General features: G+C 34.8%; 2 protein-coding genes across 2 annotated transcripts; one reads left to right on the top strand and one right to left on the bottom strand.

Annotated features, from left to right (window-relative positions):
- The first annotated feature begins 497 nt into the window (after positions 1 to 497).
- Positions 498 to 7,034, top strand: LOC133195703 (uncharacterized). Its single transcript, XM_061331632.1, has 12 exons — positions 498 to 617; positions 1,085 to 1,216; positions 1,745 to 1,873; positions 2,008 to 2,232; positions 2,342 to 2,675; positions 2,931 to 3,420; positions 3,663 to 3,787; positions 3,987 to 4,370; positions 5,318 to 5,630; positions 5,754 to 5,983; positions 6,266 to 6,423; positions 6,605 to 7,034. The coding sequence occupies exons 1-12, from the start codon at positions 513 to 515 to the stop codon at positions 6,908 to 6,910; spliced, it is 2,931 nt and encodes a 976-aa protein (XP_061187616.1). The 5' UTR covers positions 498 to 512; the 3' UTR covers positions 6,911 to 7,034.
- Positions 7,035 to 7,291: 257 nt separating this feature from the next.
- On the bottom strand, positions 7,292 to 22,198 carry LOC133195704 (DALR anticodon-binding domain-containing protein 3-like). Its single transcript, XM_061331633.1, has 13 exons — positions 22,003 to 22,198; positions 19,146 to 19,519; positions 18,698 to 19,014; positions 18,429 to 18,496; positions 17,747 to 17,854; positions 17,470 to 17,546; positions 17,110 to 17,168; positions 16,789 to 16,871; positions 16,567 to 16,696; positions 8,534 to 8,592; positions 8,277 to 8,393; positions 7,842 to 7,910; positions 7,292 to 7,698 (listed from the first exon to the last, which is right to left on the bottom strand). The coding sequence occupies exons 1-13, from the start codon at positions 22,192 to 22,194 to the stop codon at positions 7,579 to 7,581; spliced, it is 1,773 nt and encodes a 590-aa protein (XP_061187617.1). The 5' UTR covers positions 22,195 to 22,198; the 3' UTR covers positions 7,292 to 7,578.
- Positions 22,199 to 22,343: the final 145 nt, after the last annotated feature.

Here is a 22,343-nt window from a genome sequence, read left to right as displayed (position 1 = left end):
CACAAATTAAACACGATGAATCCATATTACCCAACAGATTGAGAAAATGGTAGTTTGTATGTAATTCTTGACTCCTTAAAAAATATTTTTAAATAATAATCATATTAGATCTGGGTATCCATATTACTTTTCACGTGATGTCAAATTGAATGCCCGCGAAAAAAGGTTTAAAGTTCTCCAAAATTTAGCGATACATGTAGGCCCTAGCTGTAAAAGTTTGAATTATGACGTCATAATGTTAGCAAAAGCAGTGAATCTGTGCCACGCCAAACACATATTGTGACGTCATAGAATTAATACGTCACAATGGCATTAGAGAGAAACATCTTTTTAGCGAACTTGAAGGTTTGATGTACTTTTAGAAAATCATTTATTTTTTAATATTGCTGCAAAATTTAAAGTAATTTTAAGTTTGTTTTTTTTTAATTTAAATACCCATGAATGTATTTCAATATTTGGCTTATATTTTTTAAAATCTTTTTTTTTTCAGATGTAGAGCAATAACCAAAACAATGTCTGTCGGGGCTGTTGTTCAACAAAGACCTCCAGTAACAAAAAGTTCTCGTTTGAACCCCTGTATTAACATCTGCCTGGCTCAAAGGACCAAAATCACAAAGGTACATGTACATAAACATGCACATGTATTACGTAAACAACATACATGTATACAGTAAACAAATAAATAAATAAATATATAAATAATCTAACAATACAGTTTTCTTGTGAATCTGAGAAGAGTTAAGATTTTCTTTATAAAATTTCTATTACATGTACCAAAGTTCTATAAAATATATAATTACAGTTTTATTTTCACAAGATTTAATTCAAAGAGAATTAAAAAATATATATATACTTTAATATTGATAATTTTTTTACATTTATATTGTAATATATACATGAACTAGTGCATTGTATAGATGGTTAAAATTCTATTCTAAATAAATATTTTCATCTTTATCTTATATATATACATTTGTATATACAATGTATATGCATTTACTGTTCAGACTCATTGTTGCATTTGAAAGCCACAATTTTTTTTCATCTCTGCTGTAAATTAAACATTTTTCTTTGATAACTGCAGGGATTTCACCTTATAAGTCCACGGAAGCCTTCATCTGATCTTCCTCGGGAACCATTACAGGGGACCCCCCTCCTATCTAGGGAGGGGAGCCAAGTGTATGGTCACTGCACCACCCCACGACACGACTCTGAGGTAGATAATTATACTCGTATAGGTTGATACATGTAAAAGATAACTTATTTCGAATCTTTTAAATTACCAAAATCTTCAATATGTTATATTGTGTTTATCAAAAAACAATTCTCATACAAAATTATTATTATAGATCATTGCATATGTTATCTGATTATATATTTTCGAGAACCGCATTACTCAGGATGGACTTTTTTCGGATTTTGTCTCTATTAAAAAAATGCACAAAAGTATGCCCCTTTTTTACTTTAACTTTCAACTTTTCTATATGTAATACAATGTATTTTAAACATTGACTTCAGGGATAGAATAGATCTTGATATCTACCAGGTAGATGACAGAATGTGTGCTTTTTGCTTTTGCTTTGTCATTTTTTTTGTTTGCTCTTTATTTTATTTTTTTTTTTTTTTTGAGGGGGTGGGGATAACGTCTTTGTATGGGGGTGGCGGGTGGGGTGTATGTTTTGCTTTTCTTCTTTCTAATCATAATATTATTGTTGGACATGCATCAACACAAATTATTTGACAGGAAGTAAACGTAACAGGAAAGTATGTTGTTAACCCATACAATGACTGTGAAGAAAGCCAGCAAACAGAGCAGAAACCTCTAACCTTGTTTGGAGAGCGTCTGGATGCAGTAGGAAACATTAGCAGTGTTGTAAGATTTTTCTTGATTTAATTACATATTTTTTCTATATCTACGGTCTTTACTGTTACAGTAATTTGAATGATTATTACAATAAATTATCGAAAACTGAATTTTACATTTTACTATTTTTTTTTAACCTTAAGCGAGTAACTCCTCTTCTTCAAGTACGAGCGAAAAATGACATCAGAAATCTGCGTCTTAAAGATAAACAAATACAAAATCTGAATACTTCAAGTCCAGAGTGTTCATCTAGGGGTTTCATGACTCCTCTTACGCCCCCAGCTACCCCTTACACTCCAGGGGCGGATCAGAGTTTTTCCGTGGATGGGCAACACATAAACTGTGAAGTTCCCTCTAGATCAGCGAGTGTAAGTCTTTATTATTCGATAATATCTTTTAGTGAAGGGTATAATTCATTTGAATATCAATGCACAACCGCTTTATTCCAAGTTAACGTTATGTCTCTTTCTTGGACAGTCAAAAGACTTCAACCCAGGATTCATCAAGCGACCACGCTACTGTTGTGGAAAGTGCGAACTTCGAATGCTTGAACATGAATCTCTCAACATTGAAACAGAATGTCCATTCCAAGCCTACCAGCGCCAGACCAAGAGCAGTTTCTGCTATAATGATGACGTCATGTCACGTGCTTTTTGTTCTGAACAGATGATTGACCCATATGTGTTTTACAAGAGTCCATGGGATAAGCAGACAGAACATTACGCACCATTCATACGTAGTAAAAGCGTCCCGACAACAACATGTTTTGACCCAAATTCGATTCAATCACCTCCAAGAAACAGATCACCAGGTATGACGTCACAATCCACACTCAACGCAAAAGGGGTTCATCGTCCCTCTTTTCACTTATTCGAAAATTTGCTTTAATGTTAATGATTTTCTATAATATATCTTATTTAGAACTAATTTGCACACACTTTAAGCATCCCTCAAGGAAAACAAAATTTAAAATAAATGTCTTTTGTACAAAGGATAATTGTCATTTAAGAGTTATCCCTCTTATCAGAGGGTTAGTGAACCTTAATTTATTATATTCTGTTTTCAGATTCAGTATATTCATCAAGTTCTACCAGTATCGATTCCTTACAATTAGAAAATGAAGAGGAGACAATATATCCATCACAGAAGATTCCCGAACAAGAGCAATTAGAAGAAAATAACAATATCACGTCATCACGTACAACAACACCTTACCGCAACACGGAATACCACCGGAACCCACTGTACGTTATTCCAAGAATCGACGGGGTTAACAACCAAAATGAAGGTGTTATTATTGAAAGATCAGACATCAGAGAAAATTGCTCGTCATTGACAGAATTTGTTGAATCTGGAAATTATCAGAAGTTTCATTGGGCAGATAGCTGGAATGTAAAAGAGACGAGAATAGTTAGTCATTGCCAGACATCTATACCTTCTGCCCCTCAGCCATCTGTTGGGGGATCTGTTGCAGTGACAGGAAATGGTTTTCAAGAAATAGTCACCACATTTAGTTCAAAAGAGGAGGACCTTCATCAACAAGCGATGTGTTCTAGGTAAACGTTCAGTCGACTTGAAGTTGTGATGCATGTGTTACATGTTTGTCAGAATTTTTGGTCATCCCTGTTGTATGCAACTCTTATGTGTGTACTCGTATGTTTGAAAACGGTAAAGTGAATAAATCTTTAATTGTTTCGGGCACATAGTTATGAGTACCAGAATCAGTAATTGGTCAACAGACGAAAACAATTTTTTTATATTCATCAAATTTCTAATAACTTCTCTATTCATATTTCAGCGATGATTTACACAACCTACTTCAAGGATGTGTTGATTCTCTTCGAAGTATTTCTTTGAGAAACACAGCAAAGAAGGCTTCGTCTGCTCCGGAAAATGTGCTACCATCTCAAACGTTTTTCCGAGGTATTCGTAACTTTTAGAGTTTTGTAGACCCATAGCTGCTATTAATATTGTATAATTATATTCATACACAGGTAAAATAAAAAGTTTTCGATAAACTAGACGTTTTAGTCCATTTCCTTTGCCCTCTAGCACGCTACTGTCTTTTTTGAGTGTTGCATATGAAAATATTTTATAAACAGTTCTTTATCGGTCTTTGTAGATCTTCGAATGCCCACAGATATTTGCTACAGCCCAGTTACAGATAAACGATACAATCGATGGAAAAGAACGAAGAAAAAGGGTAAAAATGGAAGAAAGTCCGTCATGTCTAATCGCAGCGACGACGAATCTACCGATGAAGAAAAGGAAGCAGAAACGAAAACACCACCAGGAAATCGCCGTAGACAAAAGAAGGCAGCTTTAAACATGGCACCAAAGTTCGAAATTTCCTCCAATGATGCTAGCTCTGAGCCGCTTTCTGATGCTGTTCATGGATCGGTTCAAAGTCAGCCTGAACACAGTTTGATGTCTTCATCAAATGAATTGAGAATAAGCCTCACCCGTCAAAGTCAAAAATCGTTTGAATGTTCCTCGAGTCCTGAAGGTATACCATATCATTTTAAATGCATTTCACATGCAAGATATGAGAATATGCTTAATATTCTCAAATGGTACTAAATATGATAAAATGTGAAGATAACGAACAGTGATCAACTGATCATTCTCAGAAGTCTATTAATTAAACAATATACAAACTAGGAGCAGAGCCAACACGGATCATTTAAAAAGTTCCTGCAAGACAAACATGGCCGTAGGAACCGGGAAGGGGGAGGGGCGTGCCCTCTCTCCCAATAATTTTGCTGGTATATAGTATACTATAGAAAACATGTCTACTTAATGCTTGTGTCCCCTCAGCAATAACGTCTGATGACTTTTTTTTTTTAGCTTTTCAAGGAATTTTTACTTGATAGTGCCCCCAAACTGAAAATATTTAGTTGCCCCCCCCCCCCCCCTGTAATTTCCACCTATGGGCCTGACAAACCACGTAACTAATCAATATCGACATGCAGTAGAGGCCCATAAAAAGCAATTTCAGGCTGAATGGTAAATGCACATCTGAGAATTACTAGTATTAGCACAATTAAATTTCTTGATGATAAAGAGGCAACTGTAAATACTTAAAACATTTTCTATTTTATAGTAACGTTATATATTGGCAAAATTCTTCCTCCTCGGTTCTTGTGGCCAGTTGGTCAAATTCACTGTATACGCGTATATTCATATTGCTTATTAATAAATTCAATTGAGACCATGTGTAATTTTATTAATTGATAAAATTATGTCCAGTCCTCATGAATGGTTTTTAATGTAGTAGATTCATAAATGCTCATTATTGGGCTGGTATATGTAATACTGGTAAAAAAAAATTAATAACATACATTTACATGTGTTGTGCATCATAATAAACGATATTTCAGATATTTGTTGCAAGTGTACATGATGAACAAGTGTAATAATGTGTCTATAATAAACACATTAATTTCTTTTTAGATCAAACTGTTCCCATTCAGCTCACTAGTTTTCCTGCTCTCAGTAACTACCATGCCTCCATTCATATTGGTCTCAAAAACACAGAAAGTTATAGATCCACCCCTGATATTATAGCATCTGTTAGATCCACTCCTTGTGAGGATAACAATCATGTAACACCTTTGAGTAGTACTCCAGATACTGATGTGACAGTACACTCTAGGTCGGAGGTAGAACCTCCTTTGATCACAAAGGAGAAAAGTGATAACAGGCCATCTTCCATCATTTCTGGCAGCCCCCTTAGCTCTTGTGATAGTTTCAGCACCATAAGGAGGTAAGATTTTTAAAATTCTTTTTAATATCTCAACCTAATCTCATTTGTTCATCAGTGCTGTTTTTGAAACTGGCAACAAAACGCAATGTTCAATATATTGTTTTAAATTTTTAATATTAAAAGCAACAGCAGGTACTCCAATTCTCTGGCCAAAGACACCATTGTTCGGATGAGCTATTCTATTGGAGAGAAGATAAAGCGGTCTATGGCAGTGGTACCAGTTTCTTATGAAAAGGAAGATATCAATGTCTTCAAGAAGAAAGAACCTGCCCGCAAACCAACACAGAAAGTCGGGGCTTATGTCGTGTCTAATTCACCTTCTAAGTCTCAGAAATCAACATTTCCAAGTCCACGTAAGATTGCATCAGCAATAATTTTAAATGAACAAATGTTCAGGACAAATTAGGGATGCAATATTACTTTCATGATAAAACTTAAATGATACAGTATGATAAGATTATTCCAATGTGTGTCAAATGTTATAAATTGATAACACATGCATGGTAACATTTTGATGTCTTTGGAGATTGAGAAGTAGAAACTGCCTTCAAAATATGCAACCAATACAAAATCTGAAAAAGATTTCATCAGCTATACCATGTACCATGAAATTTTCTCAAATGGTCTGTTTACAGTTCATCCAATACCAGATCCTGATGTTGTCCGGCCTCATCTTTCATCATTGACTTTGAATCATCTACTGAAAACAATGCCATCAAAAACAAGTGCTGGGTCATCTACATCTAACAAATCATTACCAGAAGTCACCAACAGGTCACTGCCAGATGTCAAGGTAAACAGGGATTGTTTACATCTCATTCCATAAAAATTTGACAGAAACACAGATAAAACTAAGAAAAAACAATGTTTGCAATATAGAACATGTATGTATAAATACTAAGGGACGGCTATAATCTTTCATTAAATTTTTTGCATAAATCCCAATTAGGAAAAAAAAATAATTTTTTTCTTAGAGCTCAGCAGTAATGAGTATTGTCAGCTCTTCCAATGAAAACCAGCAAGAGCAAAAGAAAAAGAACTTTGGTATCGACAGGAGGTTCTGTCTTGCCTCTAAATTCCCAGCAGTTGAGACCCGAGTACCAAAAATTCAACCGAAGCCAGAGCCCGAGGTCCCATCTACACAAGAACCTCGTCAGGTGATCACTGGGATATCTAATCTGGACTTCACTCCTGCATTTACTTTTTCCTTGTTTGAATTACCTAAAGTTTACAAAGACAACAATGCCATGCTGAAGAGAAGAGCATCTATGATCAAGTGAAAATTAAGGAAACAAGCTCTCAGATAACAAAAATATGTCATGTAGAAAATGTTTGTTGTTTAAATGCACATCTACTCTTAAAATTTATGCACTGATGTATAGATACAGTCTTGGGAATAATAAAATCTAGAAGAAATTAGACATTTTTTTTTCATTCCCTTGTCTTATATTCACATTTATAGCTACAAAGTTTTCTCTTCAATATTTTTTTCAACATGAACACCGAGAATTTTAAATCCCTTATGAACACAATTCAAAGTTTATTTGTCTTTTAAAATTCTTTTTATTCAAAATATTATAATGCATTTATAACAGTTTGTGTTTTTCCTTTTCACTAATTTTACAAAGTAAAATTTACTTTGCATAAAAAAAACCCCCAGCATTAACAGAAAATTCAACATATAAAATACTTTTAAATTGTTGTCCCCCATTATTTTGATAAACCACAAAAAAAAAAAAAAAAAAAAAAAAAAAAAAATTAAAAAAGCTGTCCAAAAAATTCTCTTCACTTGGCCATATCTTCAGAACCTTTACATCTTTAACTTGACCTATTTTAAAAACCTAATATAGTAAGTTGTTCTATAGGATGCCTTTCCATGAGCATTCCTCCATACACTAGTCATTTCATAGTTGACCCAAGGAGCGGTGAGAGAGGAGAGAAGTTCATCCTATAGCTGAGTTGGTGGAGAGATTCCCATCAAATGAAGACCGTCCTTTAGGATATAATGAATGGCCTTCAGCAGATATAGTCTTGCAAACATGGTGGGCATTAAATTAGGACGATTTTCCTACAATGAAAAGGAATTATTTTCACTGTCCCCAAGCACCTGTGGCTGTAATTAGATGTCTAGTATTAAATCTAAGACTAACGAGCAGAATGGATTTCTTACAAGAATCATTATGGTACACAGAAAGACAAAAACGTACTTACTACAAGTACATGGACATGGCTGTAGTAGGAGCTTAAACTCCGACTCAAACCAATCAGGAAGTTACTTATCTACAAAAAAACATATAACTATATCATGACTGTAAAACAACTTTTATTTACGATATATTTTATTCTTGACTCATAGGTTTGAAATCCATCTACAACTATTAATTTTCATGACTGAGGAAATATTTTTTTTACATAAAATAATACAGAAGTACATGTGTAAATCATTGGTTTGCAGAGAGAAATACTCCAGAGTAAATGAAGGCCACTAAACTCACGGATATTTCCAACATGCAAATAAAAGCTGGTTTACAGTACATACATTAATTATAAATTAATATGGTCTCTGATTGACATTAGAAAGAACTTGTGTTGACGCAAAGTTTATTTTAATTGTTATTCTTGTACCGGTATCTTGTAATACTGTACCTTATGTGTTCCAAGTTTTGCATAAATCCCATCATTAGATGGAAACAGATCAGACACGGTAGTTCTGAGTAAATCAGGGTAGGGAAAAATGTAATTGAAAAATAATGACCATTCATCCTGAAATGAGAAAAAATGAAAAGTTAAGATAAAGAGGGTATATCATACAGTATTGTAAAAATCTTTAAAAAAGAATTTCTTGTCCTTTTATTAATACATAGACTAATGACATGTTCATGACTAATTCATGATAGATTTACCTCTTCTCTTAACAACCCAAAGTCAATGGAATCAATGCTAGGTAGAGGAGGATACACTCCTGAAAAATGACAGAAAAACCAATGTAACCAAACATTATAAAGCTCACCTCAATGAATATCTGTAAAGGCAGACTGAGTCTCAAACCAAAGTTTCATACATATTGTCAGTTCATTGTTAGATGCCTTTCGTATTGAACAACAAAAGATAAACATCACTTGCACATCTTCAAGCAATGTGATTAGTACATGTGTATGTACATATACTGCTAGATGCATCATCAATGCTACCTTGGTCAGGGTAGGGTTTATATAGTTACTTAGGAAAGGACCTGTTCCAAAATTTTTATGTGGTCATACATCTAAAAATATAGGTCAGATGCAGTTTTCAAAACAAGACTGATAATAAGCATCCCTTGATACATCATCCAGACAAGTTTGGTTTTCATAAATTCTTGGTAAATTGAATGGTTCTGCCAACTAACCTGTGTTGAATTGGACACTGATTGTTAATGTATCATCAATTTATATGTCTATTAATATATTGTATTTAGGTGTTTCCAAAGTATATGAATTAATCTAGTCTGGTACTATAATACCACATAAAATGTAAAAGATTTAATGATGTATGCTGTAATGGACAATCTGTATATTTTATTCTGAATTCCAATTTTGTCCGTAAGTTTCGATTTCTGTGCATTCCAATTTTATCAGAATGATACGTTTATCAAATGTTGAGAAATGCACGAGCGCCATATTTAGATCAATGAGTGTAGTAGTTTGTTGTGTTCTAGCTGAAAGTACCAGACATACATCACGGTAATTATATATTAATTATTTATTACATACTGTCTGCTATATGCATTTACTTGTTACATTGAATTTGAGTAGGAATTTGTCATATTACCACTGTTTACAAAGTTTAATATAAGGAGCACTTTTTGTGTCATGATATATATTGATAAAAGGTTACATTATATGTATATTCTGTATTGAGTACAAGTATTTATTATATTTACATTTCATTTGTAGTCAATCTATGTCAGAGACAGGGACTTTATCATACTATGTCAGAAACAGGGACTTTGTCATACTATGTCAGAGACAAGGACTTTGTTATACAATGCCAGAATGTGTCCATGTTAATAAAGACATTGAATTGAACCTGTGTCGTTGGTACAAGAGAACACTACAGCATTGACGTGATTCCATGAGCGATCCAGGTTATGAGCATAATGCCCGTTACAGAAGAAACAGGATCGGGAACACGAAACAGAAAATTAACAGACAAAGGAAAGGTATATAAACAAGAACAATACAATAAAACATTTAGAACACTGAAGATAACAAGTGGTGTGATAAGACAGATTATTTCTGATAATGAATCTCCAGAAACAGTAAGAAGAAAGTATGCTGCATGGCTTGAGGATTATGAGCGTTTTCTTGTTATATTTGATGAACTTGTCTCTCAAATAACTGACAAGGAGGAGAGAGAAGAATTGCTTAAGACTCATTATGATTACGATGTGTTTCTCATGAACTTTAAGAAAGAAATAGAGGAGTTCTTTTCCTACCACCAGAGTGTAAAGGAGGAATCACAAGTAGAAGCAACAAAAGAAACTGTCAGAAGCTTGAAGTCCAAGTCTCGCACATCTATAGTTACAAGTATATCATCCAAACGCCTTGAAGAAGAACAAAGAGTAGCTGAGTTAGAAGCTCGCAAAGCAGCACTTTCCCATAAGAAGGAGTTAGAGATAGCGAAAGTCAAACTAAAACTTGAAGAAGAAGAGTTGGACTTGAATACAAATATTGCTATTGCGAATGCTAAAACAGAAGTCCTTCAGAAATATGAAAGGTGTAGTGATGCTGATTTGCATGATGATGTTTCTAACATTGATATAGTGAATCCTAGAACATTAGCACCAAAACCAACGCCAAGAACACCTTTGTTTCATAGTGAGTTTGCATCAGTACCGTCCTTGTTTGAGAGGCCTCTGAATCCAAACGCAGAGACATTCATACCCAAACGTGAAGAAATTCCACCACTTGACCTTCATTGCCTAGATGAAACAAAACCACAGACCTCTGAATCTGATGCTATGCAGTGTGTTGTACAATACCTCCGGAAACCTGTACCAGAGATAAAAAAATTTGGAGGCAATCCATTAGAATTTAGACGTTTCGTCAGACAGTTTAATACCAAAGTAGTGATGAATACTAAAGACAATGATGAACGAATGAATTATCTTGAGCAAATGACTTTTGGGGAAGCATACAAAGTAGTGTCTGGATTTAGTCATATGTCAGGAGACAGAGCCTACAAAGCAGCTATGAATCAGCTTGAAGAGCGGTACGGAGACAGTGAGGTAATTGCAACAGCATTCATAAAGAAGGCATTAGACTGGCCAGCAGTGAAGGATGCAAAGATGCTAGATGAGTTCTCCTTGTTCCTTGTGGAGTGTCAGAACGCAGCTGAAAGCATCGATAGTGTTTCTGTCTTAGATTATTCAGACAACATAAAGAGACTTATGACAAAACTTCCTGTGTATATGCATGATAGGTGGAGAAATGTTGTACTGAAAACTAAAGAAGCCAAGAAGACAGTGAAGTTTAAAGATTTTGTAAGTTTTGTGAAAACAGAAGCTAAGAAATCGAATGATCCTACGTATGGTAATGCATCTATTGGTGGAAATTCCAGAAATCAAGATCGTAACCAGAAGAGAGCTGTTGCGTCTACTGATGTTACAAGTGAAGTACAAGACTTTAATGTACGAGAACAGAAATGTGAATTCTGTGAAAGTAGTACCCATGCACTGAATGACTGCAAGAAGTTTGTAACCAAAGGACTTCAAGACAGATACAACTTCCTGCGAAATAATGGACAGTGTTATGGATGTCTTAGGAAAGGCCACATAACTAAAAAGTGCAAAGCAAGACTTAAGTGTTCCATATGCAGTAGGCGTCACCCTACGATCCTACATGATCCTGCGAAATGTGTAGCAAAACGTACAGATGAAGACAAAGAAAACATTAATCCTATGTCAACAGATATCAAAACTACATGCAAGTTCTCCAAACCTCACATCAGTGCCTTTAGTGATAAAGGGGCCGGAGAAACAACCTGTGCTATGGCAATAATTCCAGTGAGAGTAAAACTGAAAAATAAACCGTATAGCATAGAAACTTATGCATTCTTTGACTCTGGCAGCAGTGTGTCATTTTGTACAGAAAACATAATGCATAGGCTTGGAGCAAATGGCAAGAAGAAACAAATCACCATAAAGACAATGGGGAATTCTCAGAGGTTGAACACATATGTTATCAGTGGTTTGCAAGTGTGTGGACTTTCAATGGAACATGTGATTGATCTACCGAATGTGTATACAAAGGAACATATGCCTGTATCAAAAGAACACATTCCAACGCAGCAAGAGTTAAAACAGTGGCCACATCTGTCAACAATTCAAACATCAGAAATAGATGCAGAAATTGGAATTATGATTGGAAATAACATACCAGATGCCTACTCTCCATTGGAAGTAATTGCTGGGCCAAGTGGTTCTCCCCACGCAACAAGGACACGACTAGGATGGATAGTATGGAATGTCATAAGAGAAAATGCATCAGATACATTTGACATAAACAGAGTAGCTATAGAAGATGCTCAGGAAAGAGACATAAACTTAGAAAAGATGGTGAAAGATTCCATAAACTATGACTTTCTAGAACGTCTTGTGGATGATGTAAAAGAAAACTCTTTAGAAGATAAGAGCTTCTTAACTCAAGTTTCAGAATCTATTCACATTCAGGATGGTCATTACTCAATTGGACTTCCGTTTAAGGATCCCTTAATTCAGTTACCCAACAATATCATGCAAGGATTTCAGAGACTTGGGAGTCTAAAGAAGAAACTGATAAAGGATCCAAAGGTTAGAAATGACTATGAGACTTTTATGAATAAGCTGTTTGAGAAGGGATATGCAGAACCTGTTCCTCAAAGTCAGCTACAAAGAGATGATGGCAGAGTATGGTACCTACCGCACCATGGAGTTTACAACGATAAAAAACCAGGGAAGATTAGAGTTGTGTTTGACTGCTCTGCAGTGTATATGGGGATTTCACTAAACAGCCAGTTACTCCAAGGACCCGATCTTACAAATAGTTTACTTGGTGTACTTTTAAGATTTCGTCAGGAGAAAATTGCTATACAAGGAGATATTGAGGCTATGTTTCACCAAGTATTAATCCCTGAACAAGATCGAGACTGTTTAAGATTTCTGTGGTGGAAGGATGGCAATCTGGATACCAACCCTGAACAATACAGAATGAAAGTTCACATCTTTGGAGCCACTTCCTCTCCAACTTGCTGTAACTATGCACTACAACAGACAGCTAAAGAATATGGTTCCGACTTTGATCCTACAGTGGTGACCACAGTACTCAAGAATATGTATGTAGATGACTGTTTGGCTTCGGTTGACACAGAGAAGAAAGCGGCCTTACTCATTAAAGATCTGTCTACACTTTGTAGCAAAGGTGGTTTTCATCTGACAAAATGGATTAGTAACTCAAAACAAGTCTTAGAATCTGTTCCAGAAGATGATCGAGCTAAAGATGTGCAGGAATGGAACCTCGAAGGTGAAAGTGAAACACTTGTAGAACGTGCACTAGGTGTGTACTGGCTTGTTAACAGTGACCATTTAGGATTTCTGATAAACATTAAAAATCAGCCAACAACCAGAAGAGGAATTCTATCAATAGTGAGCTCAATATTTGATCCTCTTGGTATCGTGTCACCTTTTGTGATGACAGCAAAGACACTTCTTCAAAAAATGTGCAAAAATTCAATTGGATGGGATGAAGAGATTAAAGGAAGTCAGCTTAAGGACTGGAAAAATTGGCTGACACAAGCAAAAGAACTTGAAAATGTAACACTTGAAAGATGCTACAAGCCACAAGACTTCGGGAGGACGACATGTCAGGAGTTGCACTGTTTTGCAGATGCAAGTGAAGTTGGAATAGGAGTTGTTATATATCTACGACTCATCAGTGAGACTGGACAAATCCACTGTTCCTTTGTTCTTGGAAAGTCAAGAGTGGCACCGTTAAAAACAGTGACAATACCGAGGCTTGAGTTGACGGCATCAACTTTAGCAGTGAAATTATGCAAGATAGTTACAAAACAATTGGAATATCAAGTTGATCAAGTTTACTTCTGGACAGATAGCATGTCAGTTCTTCGTTACATAAATAACACAAAAACTCGTTTTCAAACATTTGTTGCCAATAGGCTTGCCATAATTCATGCAGCAACTACAGTCAACCAGTGGCACTATGTCAACTCTAAAGATAATCCAGCAGACTCTGCGTCAAGGGGAATACCAGTAGTAAGTAGATTTCTTGACTCAGCAGCATGGTTCAGTGGTCCTGAGTGGTTATGGAAAGCAGATGTTTCATGGCCGTCTACTGAAATCATTAGCGACTCATCAGAAATTAACAGTGCTGAAATAAAGGACAGCGTCAACACAGCAGTTGAAACAGAAACAGTAGAAGGAATGGAGAGATTACTCCAGCACTTCTCTTCCTGGAAAAAGCTGAAAACAGTGACTGGATGGCTACTCTTAGCGCGAGAAAACCTCAAAGGAATAATGAAGAGGAAAAGAGAATGGAGATCAAGAATGATATCGGAGGGACTGACAGAAGAGAAAATACAAGAATTAGAAATGAAGGAAAAGCATAACAGATTGAAAAATGATACACAAAGACCTTCATTAAATGTAGACATTCTTGACAGAGCAGAAACAGACATTTTGAAGTATGTGCAGATGAAGCATTTTGCCCAAGAATTTAAAGACTTGAATTCAAGTGAAAATGGAGTTGTTAAAAGGTTATCAAGATTAGCCAAGTTAGACCCAATTGTTCACAATGGAGTTCTACGTGTAGGCGGTAGACTTAAGAAACTGGATACAACTCTTAACAGTAAACATCAAATTATTATTCCCAAAGAGTCTGTATTAGCCAGGTTAATAGCAGAGGAAGCACATAAATCTGTCGGACACTTGGGAAAAAATTCAACGCTGGCACTTATTCGTGAGAAATATTGGATTCTTGGTGTGTCATCAATTTTGAAGTCCATCATTTCCAGATGTGTTATATGCAGAAGATATCAGGCACCTACTTTGAAACAGAAAATGGCAGACCTTCCCAGCGAGAGACTGAAACCTGATGACCCCCCTTTTACTCGAGTGGGAATGGATTATTTTGGTCCATTTGAGCTTAAAAGAGGAAGAAGCATAGTAAAACGGTACGGTGTCATATTTACTTGTCTATCTTCCCGAGCAGTACATTTAGAGGTTGCCTTTTCCTTGAATACAGACTCCTGTATTGACGCCATTCGAAGGCTTATTGCACGACGAGGAAAACCAACTTATATAGTGTCTGATAATGGAACGAATCTGGTAGGTGCTGAACGTGAGCTAAGAACAGCACTTCATTCCTGGAATACGGACAGCATTTCCAGTCAATTATTACAGTCAGGAATTGAATGGAGCTTTAATCCACCGGCTGCGTCTCACTTTGGAGGAGTATGGGAACGCCTCATCAGGATAGTCAGGAAAATCATGTATTCTGTTCTACATGAACAAACAATTCATTTGGATGATGAGGGACTGTTAACCTTGTTTTGTGAAATTGAAGCTATTATGAATGGACGACCCCTTACAGAAGCTTCAGATGATCCGAATGACCTTTGTGCACTTACACCAAATCATATACTACTCATGAGATCAGGAGAGAGCTTTCCCCCTGGAATTTTCCATACATCTGACAACTACGCAAAACGTCGATGGAAGCAGATTCAGTATTTGGCTGATGTTTTCTGGACACGTTGGATCAGAGAATATGTACCCCTTCTCCAACAGAGACAGAAGTGGCTGAAGCAGGAAAGAAACTTACAAGAGGGTGATTTAGTTCTCATTGTGGAAAACACTCCAAGAAATGCATGGAATCTTGGTAGAGTGCTCGAAGTGATAAAGGACAACTATGATGTTGTGCGTGTTGCAAGGATAAAGACAGTGTCTTCCATTATTACGCGGCCAGTGACAAAACTTTGTCTTCTTTTGGAAACAGATTGTGAAAAAGAGAAAACAAATCAGTGAACCTTTGTGCAATGAAACGTTTAGTGAATTAACTCATTTTGGATACATTGTTTTGTCCATTTTTGATAAATATGTTTTTGTAAAAACACATTTAGGGGCCGGTGTAATGGACAATCTGTATATTTTATTCTGAATTCCAATTTTGTCCGTAAGTTTCGATTTCTGTGCATTCCAATTTTATCAGAATGATACGTTTATCAAATGTTGAGAAATGCACGAGCGCCATATTTAGATCAATGAGTGTAGTAGTTTGTTGTGTTCTAGCTGAAAGTACCAGACATACATCACGGTAATTATATATTAATTATTTATTACATACTGTCTGCTATATGCATTTACTTGTTACATTGAATTTGAGTAGGAATTTGTCATATTACCACTGTTTACAAAGTTTAATATAAGGAGCACTTTTTGTGTCATGATATATATTGATAAAAGGTTACATTATATGTATATTCTGTATTGAGTACAAGTATTTATTATATTTACATTTCATTTGTAGTCAATCTATGTCAGAGACAGGGACTTTATCATACTATGTCAGAAACAGGGACTTTGTCATACTATGTCAGAGACAAGGACTTTGTTATACAATGCCAGAATGTGTCCATGTTAATAAAGACATTGAATTGAACCTGTGTCGTTGGTACAAGAGAACACTACATATGCTACAATACAATTATCCTAAGGGCACATGAAATACCAATAATACAAAATACTTTAGAGCAATTCTACGTCCTGCAGTGTGCAAATATGATCTGGGATGAAAAAGCTACACTGAGCAAATTAAATAAAAACATCATGCTTTCCTTTATTACTATTACATCTAAAAAAAAAATTGAAATGTAAAAAACAACAGAGGGAGGAACATAATTATACCTTCTTCCACTGCCTTGTGGAAATGTTTGAATAGAGTGGCCAGTCGAGCACAGTTATACATCACAAATGCCCCCGCTCTGTTGTCTATACCTCCTCCAAATTCATTCCCCTCTGATAAGTCCAGCTTCACCTGTCAACAAATAAGAAGTGTTTAAATTATAACAAAATCTGGATTCAGAGTAACTAGGGGAAAACATTCTTTAAGATCTACATGTAACTTACAGTATTCCGTGGGACATTATGCAGCAGCTCAAATTTGACACTTGCCATGGTTAAGTTCTCTATTGTCTTGTTCCACCCAGCACCTGAATTATTATACAGTCATGCATACTAATTACTTGTACAGTACATTCTAAGACAGTCATACAATTAAAGGGGTATAACTCTGCGAAATGATGTAAAGGTACTAAAAACTATCTCTCTAACTCCATATATTCAGTAACACAACATTCATACTTTTAAAATGACCCTTTTTATAAAATACAATGTAGTACAAGTCAGAATATCTTCTTCTTATCAAGTATACAAAAAAAACTGCTTTACCTTTGACACGTTCCCCATATTTCATGACTGAAGCTTCTTTCATTTGGTCAAACCTCAAACTAGAACAACAGGAAAGCTTAATATCATTTACCATAAATAATGTTTCAGGAAAAAGAGAGAACATATGCAAATTTGTGAGAGGCAGGGATAATTTTCAAAATTTGATAACTTTTTTTTTTTTACAACAAAACATTTGAAATACATGAAATTGCTATTAAAGAATTTACAGTTTGATATGTGAAATCTAGACAACAGATGCATTGTGGATATCTTCAGTCCATATACCAGATTTTAGTTTATGATCCAGCATTAAAATACTTATTTCACACATACATGTACAAGTAAACTTTTTCAACTTACTTGTAAAAAGTCTGTGAGTCCATTTTCTGAGACTCTTTAGATTTTCTTTCTGTAACTGAACCATACATCTGATGAATCTAAAAGAAAAAAGTAAAATCTAAATACATTGCTAAATGTAGTATTATTTCTTATATACTTTGATCTACAACTGAAACTTTATAAAAGGATATATCATGGATGAGGTTCCTGTGTGAATTTGTATATTGTAATACTGGTAGTCTAAAAATTCAGAAGTAAACAACATACTGATATGTATAAAAAAAAAATTACCCGGTACCTGTCTGGGGGCATCCTTTGTCAAAATCTGCCAACCCAAATGAATTTTCTGTTGCTGAAAATTTTTCCTGTCTGGAATGATGTGTAAGACACAAGCACACTGATCCATCTGAAAAACAAGAAAGTTATGAGTAGAAGAGTTTAACCACAGAAAAGGTACGTTTCTATCGAAAACCTTTGAAATATCCCATGGATGCAGGATTGAAAATGGACAGGAGTAAATCCTCAAGTCCAGCCCACAGATTATTTTTGTCATTTGTGATTTTAAATTAATGAATTTTTACACATCAGTACTCCAGATCATTTTTTGGAAGGTAATTTTGCAATATTATATTTCTGCATAACTTGGTTAATAAAGAAAACATTGCTATCAATTGTACTTTTAAAAGTCAACAAATTGTAGTGTGCCGACCAGGGATAAATGTTGTTTCCACATGCATATGACATTACAACCTTAGGATATTTTGTTAAATTGACAAAAATATATTTTCTTTACATTGTGCAAAAAATGAATAATTTTGATCAGGTTGTTTTTATTATTCTGGCAATACACTTGTGCATCCATGTATCACATCTACTGTTTAGCAATTAACTGTCAATTTGTTAAGTGTTGTAAGCGTTGGATTTTTTTCAATGTCAAATGCATTTATTTATTCTGAAATTTGCATAAATACACAATGTACCTTCTCCTTACACTTCTGAAGGTGTGATATTTCAATCAGTGTATCTGTATGTCCATTTTCATCCATGACTGTAAAACAAATCAATTGCAGTCAACACATGAGTATAATCAACACTAAGCCTTGTATGAACACAAATACATGTAATTTTGAATAACACCAATCTTATATAACTCCAATACTAATGTCTTAGATGCCTTTACTTCCAAGTCATCATTACCTGAAGATTTGTATACGTCTTTCAATTATTCATTTTTAATATATGTACTTACGGTGAATTTTTCCTAGATTTTTATCAAAATCACCATCTTCTGTTGTTTTTGATGCCAAAAAATCTTCAGCATTTAAAACCACACACTCTGAGGTATTCACACTAGGCTCGTGATTTGATGTGGTCTCTGATTCTACAAGTTTATTTTCCTGTCCCTTGGTTTGAAGTCTGTACTCAGACCCTCTTGCTACATCTAGGATATGTTTAACATCACAGATTTCTTCTTGCTCTTCCAAAAATCCACAATCAAAATTTAACAGTTCAAACCATCTTTTAGAATTTTCTGTCACAGGTTGTGTTGCAAGCTTGCCTCTTAATCTAAAAGAGAGAATATTCAAATAGCATTATCAAAGGTAATTATTGTCTTTTACCTGCTTGGTTCAACTGCATAGAGAAATTTGTTTCTTGATTGCAAAATAAAGAGAACTTCTTTATAAAGTCTTACTTACCCATTAATCTTTAACAGCTGTAATATATGCTGAGTCAGCACCAGTCCCCTCAGCTGTTCTAATGATTGACAATCAGAACAGTCAGGAGCATTAACTAAAACAGTTTTTTCACATGTCCGTCTTTTGATTTTGTGAGTTTCATTAACTGCAGGTACAGATTTATCTCCCTTAAGTTCATTACTCTCTCTGTCATCAATGGAGTTGGAATCCTGTGAAACTTCAGAATTCAGGAGGGATGATATCACACTTTTGAGGGTGGTGGGACGATTTAGAGAGATTAACATGCTGTTGTAAGTGTCTGATTTTACCTCCCTCACGGGGCATGTCCACGGCCTGCTCTCTTCTAGCAATCTCTCCCTAAGATGAGCAAACTCCTAAACAAAAAGCAGATATTTCAAAACATTATAATTTCTCCATCTTGATAAATTATCTATATCATGTATATCTAATTTAATATATTTTACAAAATATAAATATTAAGAATAGCAGAAATGTTATAAGTTTTACATTGTAGTATCTTTGATAAAACTTTACATTTATATGAACAAAAAATATAAATAAAAATAAATAATATATAAAAATATATATAAAATAAATAATAAATAAATATAATAAAAATATTAATTTTTATGATGAATAGTTAATTCTATGTTCATGTATCCAGATAAAATAATAATGCAAAATATACGTATTTGCAATAAAATTTTACTTTTAACTTTATGGTGAGCGCAGCGAGTGGCGCAAAGCGCCGCTCATCACTGCGAGCTCTTAAAGCAACACCTGGGCCAAGAGAAAATTCTGACTTGCATATTGATCCAAATGATTTTTTCCCCCACAGTAACCTGTGGTCCCATAATATTAATGCTTTGGGGATTGCATCTCGCCGCAAACTACGTTCTCACGGTAGCAACAAAAGTTCAACAAAAATAATTTTTTTTAATACAGAGAATCCAATAATTCCATAGTTTATTGATGATGTATGCTTCTTCATCTTTTTTTTCTGCCAAAAAGTATCAGTGATTTTTTTTGTTTTTTAATTAAACCATCACCCCCTACTTTTGAATTGGGAAAAATCAGCGACATTTTCCTCAAATTGGGAAAAATCATTTATAGTAAACTAGATTGATAAAAAATGCATAAATTAATCAAACTTAGTAACAACAACAGATTTTGCTTTATTTTAACTTTGAATTTGATTTGAATTCATAAAATAATCATTTAAAAAAATTAACATCAATATTTTTGAATGTGAACATGGCTTATATTAGTCACATCTTGTAGCTTCTATTTCCTTGGAATTGCTTGGTCTAATTTCATTAAAAAAAAACAACCAACATTTAGACTCATAATCTAGTAAACTGTCTTATATTGATAATCAAGTTTACAGTCTTTACTGTTTGTTTTTTCCTGATTTTAGTGAAACCCTTTGTGTTGTCTATTTCCTGTTATTAGCCTTACCCTCTATGTAAAAATGGCGGTCAAACCAAAATCATTATGTCAACAGGCAACATATGACTTGTATCTGGGAACTGTTTATCAATTCATTGAGAACATTATAAGCTACTAATTTGCTTATATGGATATCTGCATTGTTTTACACATTCATTAAAAAATCGGCTTCATATGCATGGATACGAAGAATAAAAACGTATATACTCTGTCAGCAAATTTAGCGACTTTTGTTCAAAATTAAAACCTAATTTTCGTATGTTTCAAATTGGGAAAAATATACTAATAATTGGGAAAATAATAGCTAATTTTTGTGAGGGGAAACAGCCGAATATCGGTGGCATTTTGACCCCCCAAAAATCACTGAGTATACACTGATTTTCAGTTTAAACTAGCACTTTGTAATCCTGATATGTTATTCAGGTGACACTGATCAAACCTGTGGAGATTTAAACTTAAAAGAGATTTTTGATTGACGCCATGAAAAAATGCATAATTTACACAAAACCTCTCACGTATTCTATTTGTTCACAAATGCATTGGGCACTTTTGAGAGAAAAAAAAATGCAGTTATTTGTATCATGATCTGTGGTTCTGGTCTGTCCTGAAACATAGTTAGATTATTCTAACATGGATCTAATGCCAGCATAGTCCGAAATATCTGACGTTTTCCAGGCTTTTTTCACGATTTTGATATTTTACATGCCAGGAAAACGTCAGAACCGGTGCCATTACGAAAACTGGAAATTTCACCGTCTCCAACCAGAGCTGATTTTCGATACTTGCGAACTGAATTAAATGCCGAACTTACTATTTATCAGTACCACAATGCTTCTAGTACTCTCCAATATCGATGAAAAGAATATATCACTCCACATTTCGATTTGGTCTCGCAAGACTTTAAAATGCACGAAATGAAAAGAAAACTGGACCCTCTGATAAAATGTTTTCACCAGATTGTTTATTTCATAAACAAACCCATATAAACGATGTTGGTGAGTACTAAAGGAATTGTACTACTGATAAGTTGTGAATTCAGCATTTAATTCGGTTAGCAAGTATCAAAAATCAACCCAAAAATGCCGCCTCCAGTTGGAGGCGGCGAATTTCCAGATTTTGTAATGGCGCCGGTTCTGACGTTTTCCTGGCACGTTAAATATCAAATCGTGAAAAAAGCCTGGAAAACATCAGATATTTCGACTAATGCCAGCATTGAGCAACACAAACAAACTTTTTTATAAGTAGGTTCCTCGATGATCGGACATTCAACCCCCCCCCCCCCTCCTTAAATTAAGGTATCAGTGTCAATGGCAATTACTGGAAAAAAAACTAAAAAAAAAAAAAAAAAAAAGCATGAAGTATCCATATATAACAGCTGCCAGAAACTCCAAATTGACTTAGAATGTACCTCTCCATTCATCTGAAAACACCCTTTTGGTATGCAAAAGTCTCCATCCTGTAATTTCTTCTGACGCCTCTGTACAACCAATTTGCTCGGGTCTCTATCAAGCGCTGCACAATTCTTTGAAACAACTTCTAAAATGTCGTCTAACACGCTTTCAGATGACATGTGCCTTGACTGCTGTCTGCAAACTTCCATGTTTGTTTGTGGCAATATTGCTGGTCCTGATTACGCTTGAAAGTAAGCTTTTCCTATAATTTGTGCAAAGCTTTCTTTCACAAAGACAATTCATTTCATATCGATTGTTCTCCAACGATTTCGGGCAGCGAAATAACTTTAGATAAAAA

This window comes from Saccostrea echinata, unplaced genomic scaffold (assembly GCF_033153115.1).
Source record: "Saccostrea echinata isolate AGI-Se365-2 ecotype Australia unplaced genomic scaffold, CSIRO_AGI_Sech_v1 ptg000029l, whole genome shotgun sequence".
NCBI lineage: Eukaryota > Metazoa > Mollusca > Bivalvia > Ostreida > Ostreidae > Saccostrea > Saccostrea echinata.
This window is presented reverse-complemented; position numbering and strand designations above follow the sequence as displayed.

Bases quoted from the DNA above. Each gene is read 5' to 3' on its own strand.
- LOC133195703 (XM_061331632.1), top strand. From the start codon at position 513: ATGTCTGTCGGGGCTGTTGTTCAACAAAGACCTCCAGTAACAAAAAGT. The intron at 618-1,084 runs GTACATGTACAT...TGATAACTGCAG, and splicing joins AAAGGACCAAAATCACAAAG to GGATTTCACCTTATAAGTCC. The intron at 5,631-5,753 runs GTAAGATTTTTA...TAATATTAAAAG, and splicing joins AGTTTCAGCACCATAAGGAG to CAACAGCAGGTACTCCAATT.
- LOC133195704 (XM_061331633.1), bottom strand. From the start codon at position 22,194: ATGGAAGTTTGCAGACAGCAGTCAAGGCACATGTCATCTGAAAGCGTG. The intron at 17,547-17,746 runs GTACCGGGTAAT...TTTTTCTTTTAG, and splicing joins CAAAGGATGCCCCCAGACAG to ATTCATCAGATGTATGGTTC. The intron at 8,593-16,566 runs GTATAATTATGT...GTCATTTTTCAG, and splicing joins CCACAAGGCAGTGGAAGAAG to GAGTGTATCCTCCTCTACCT.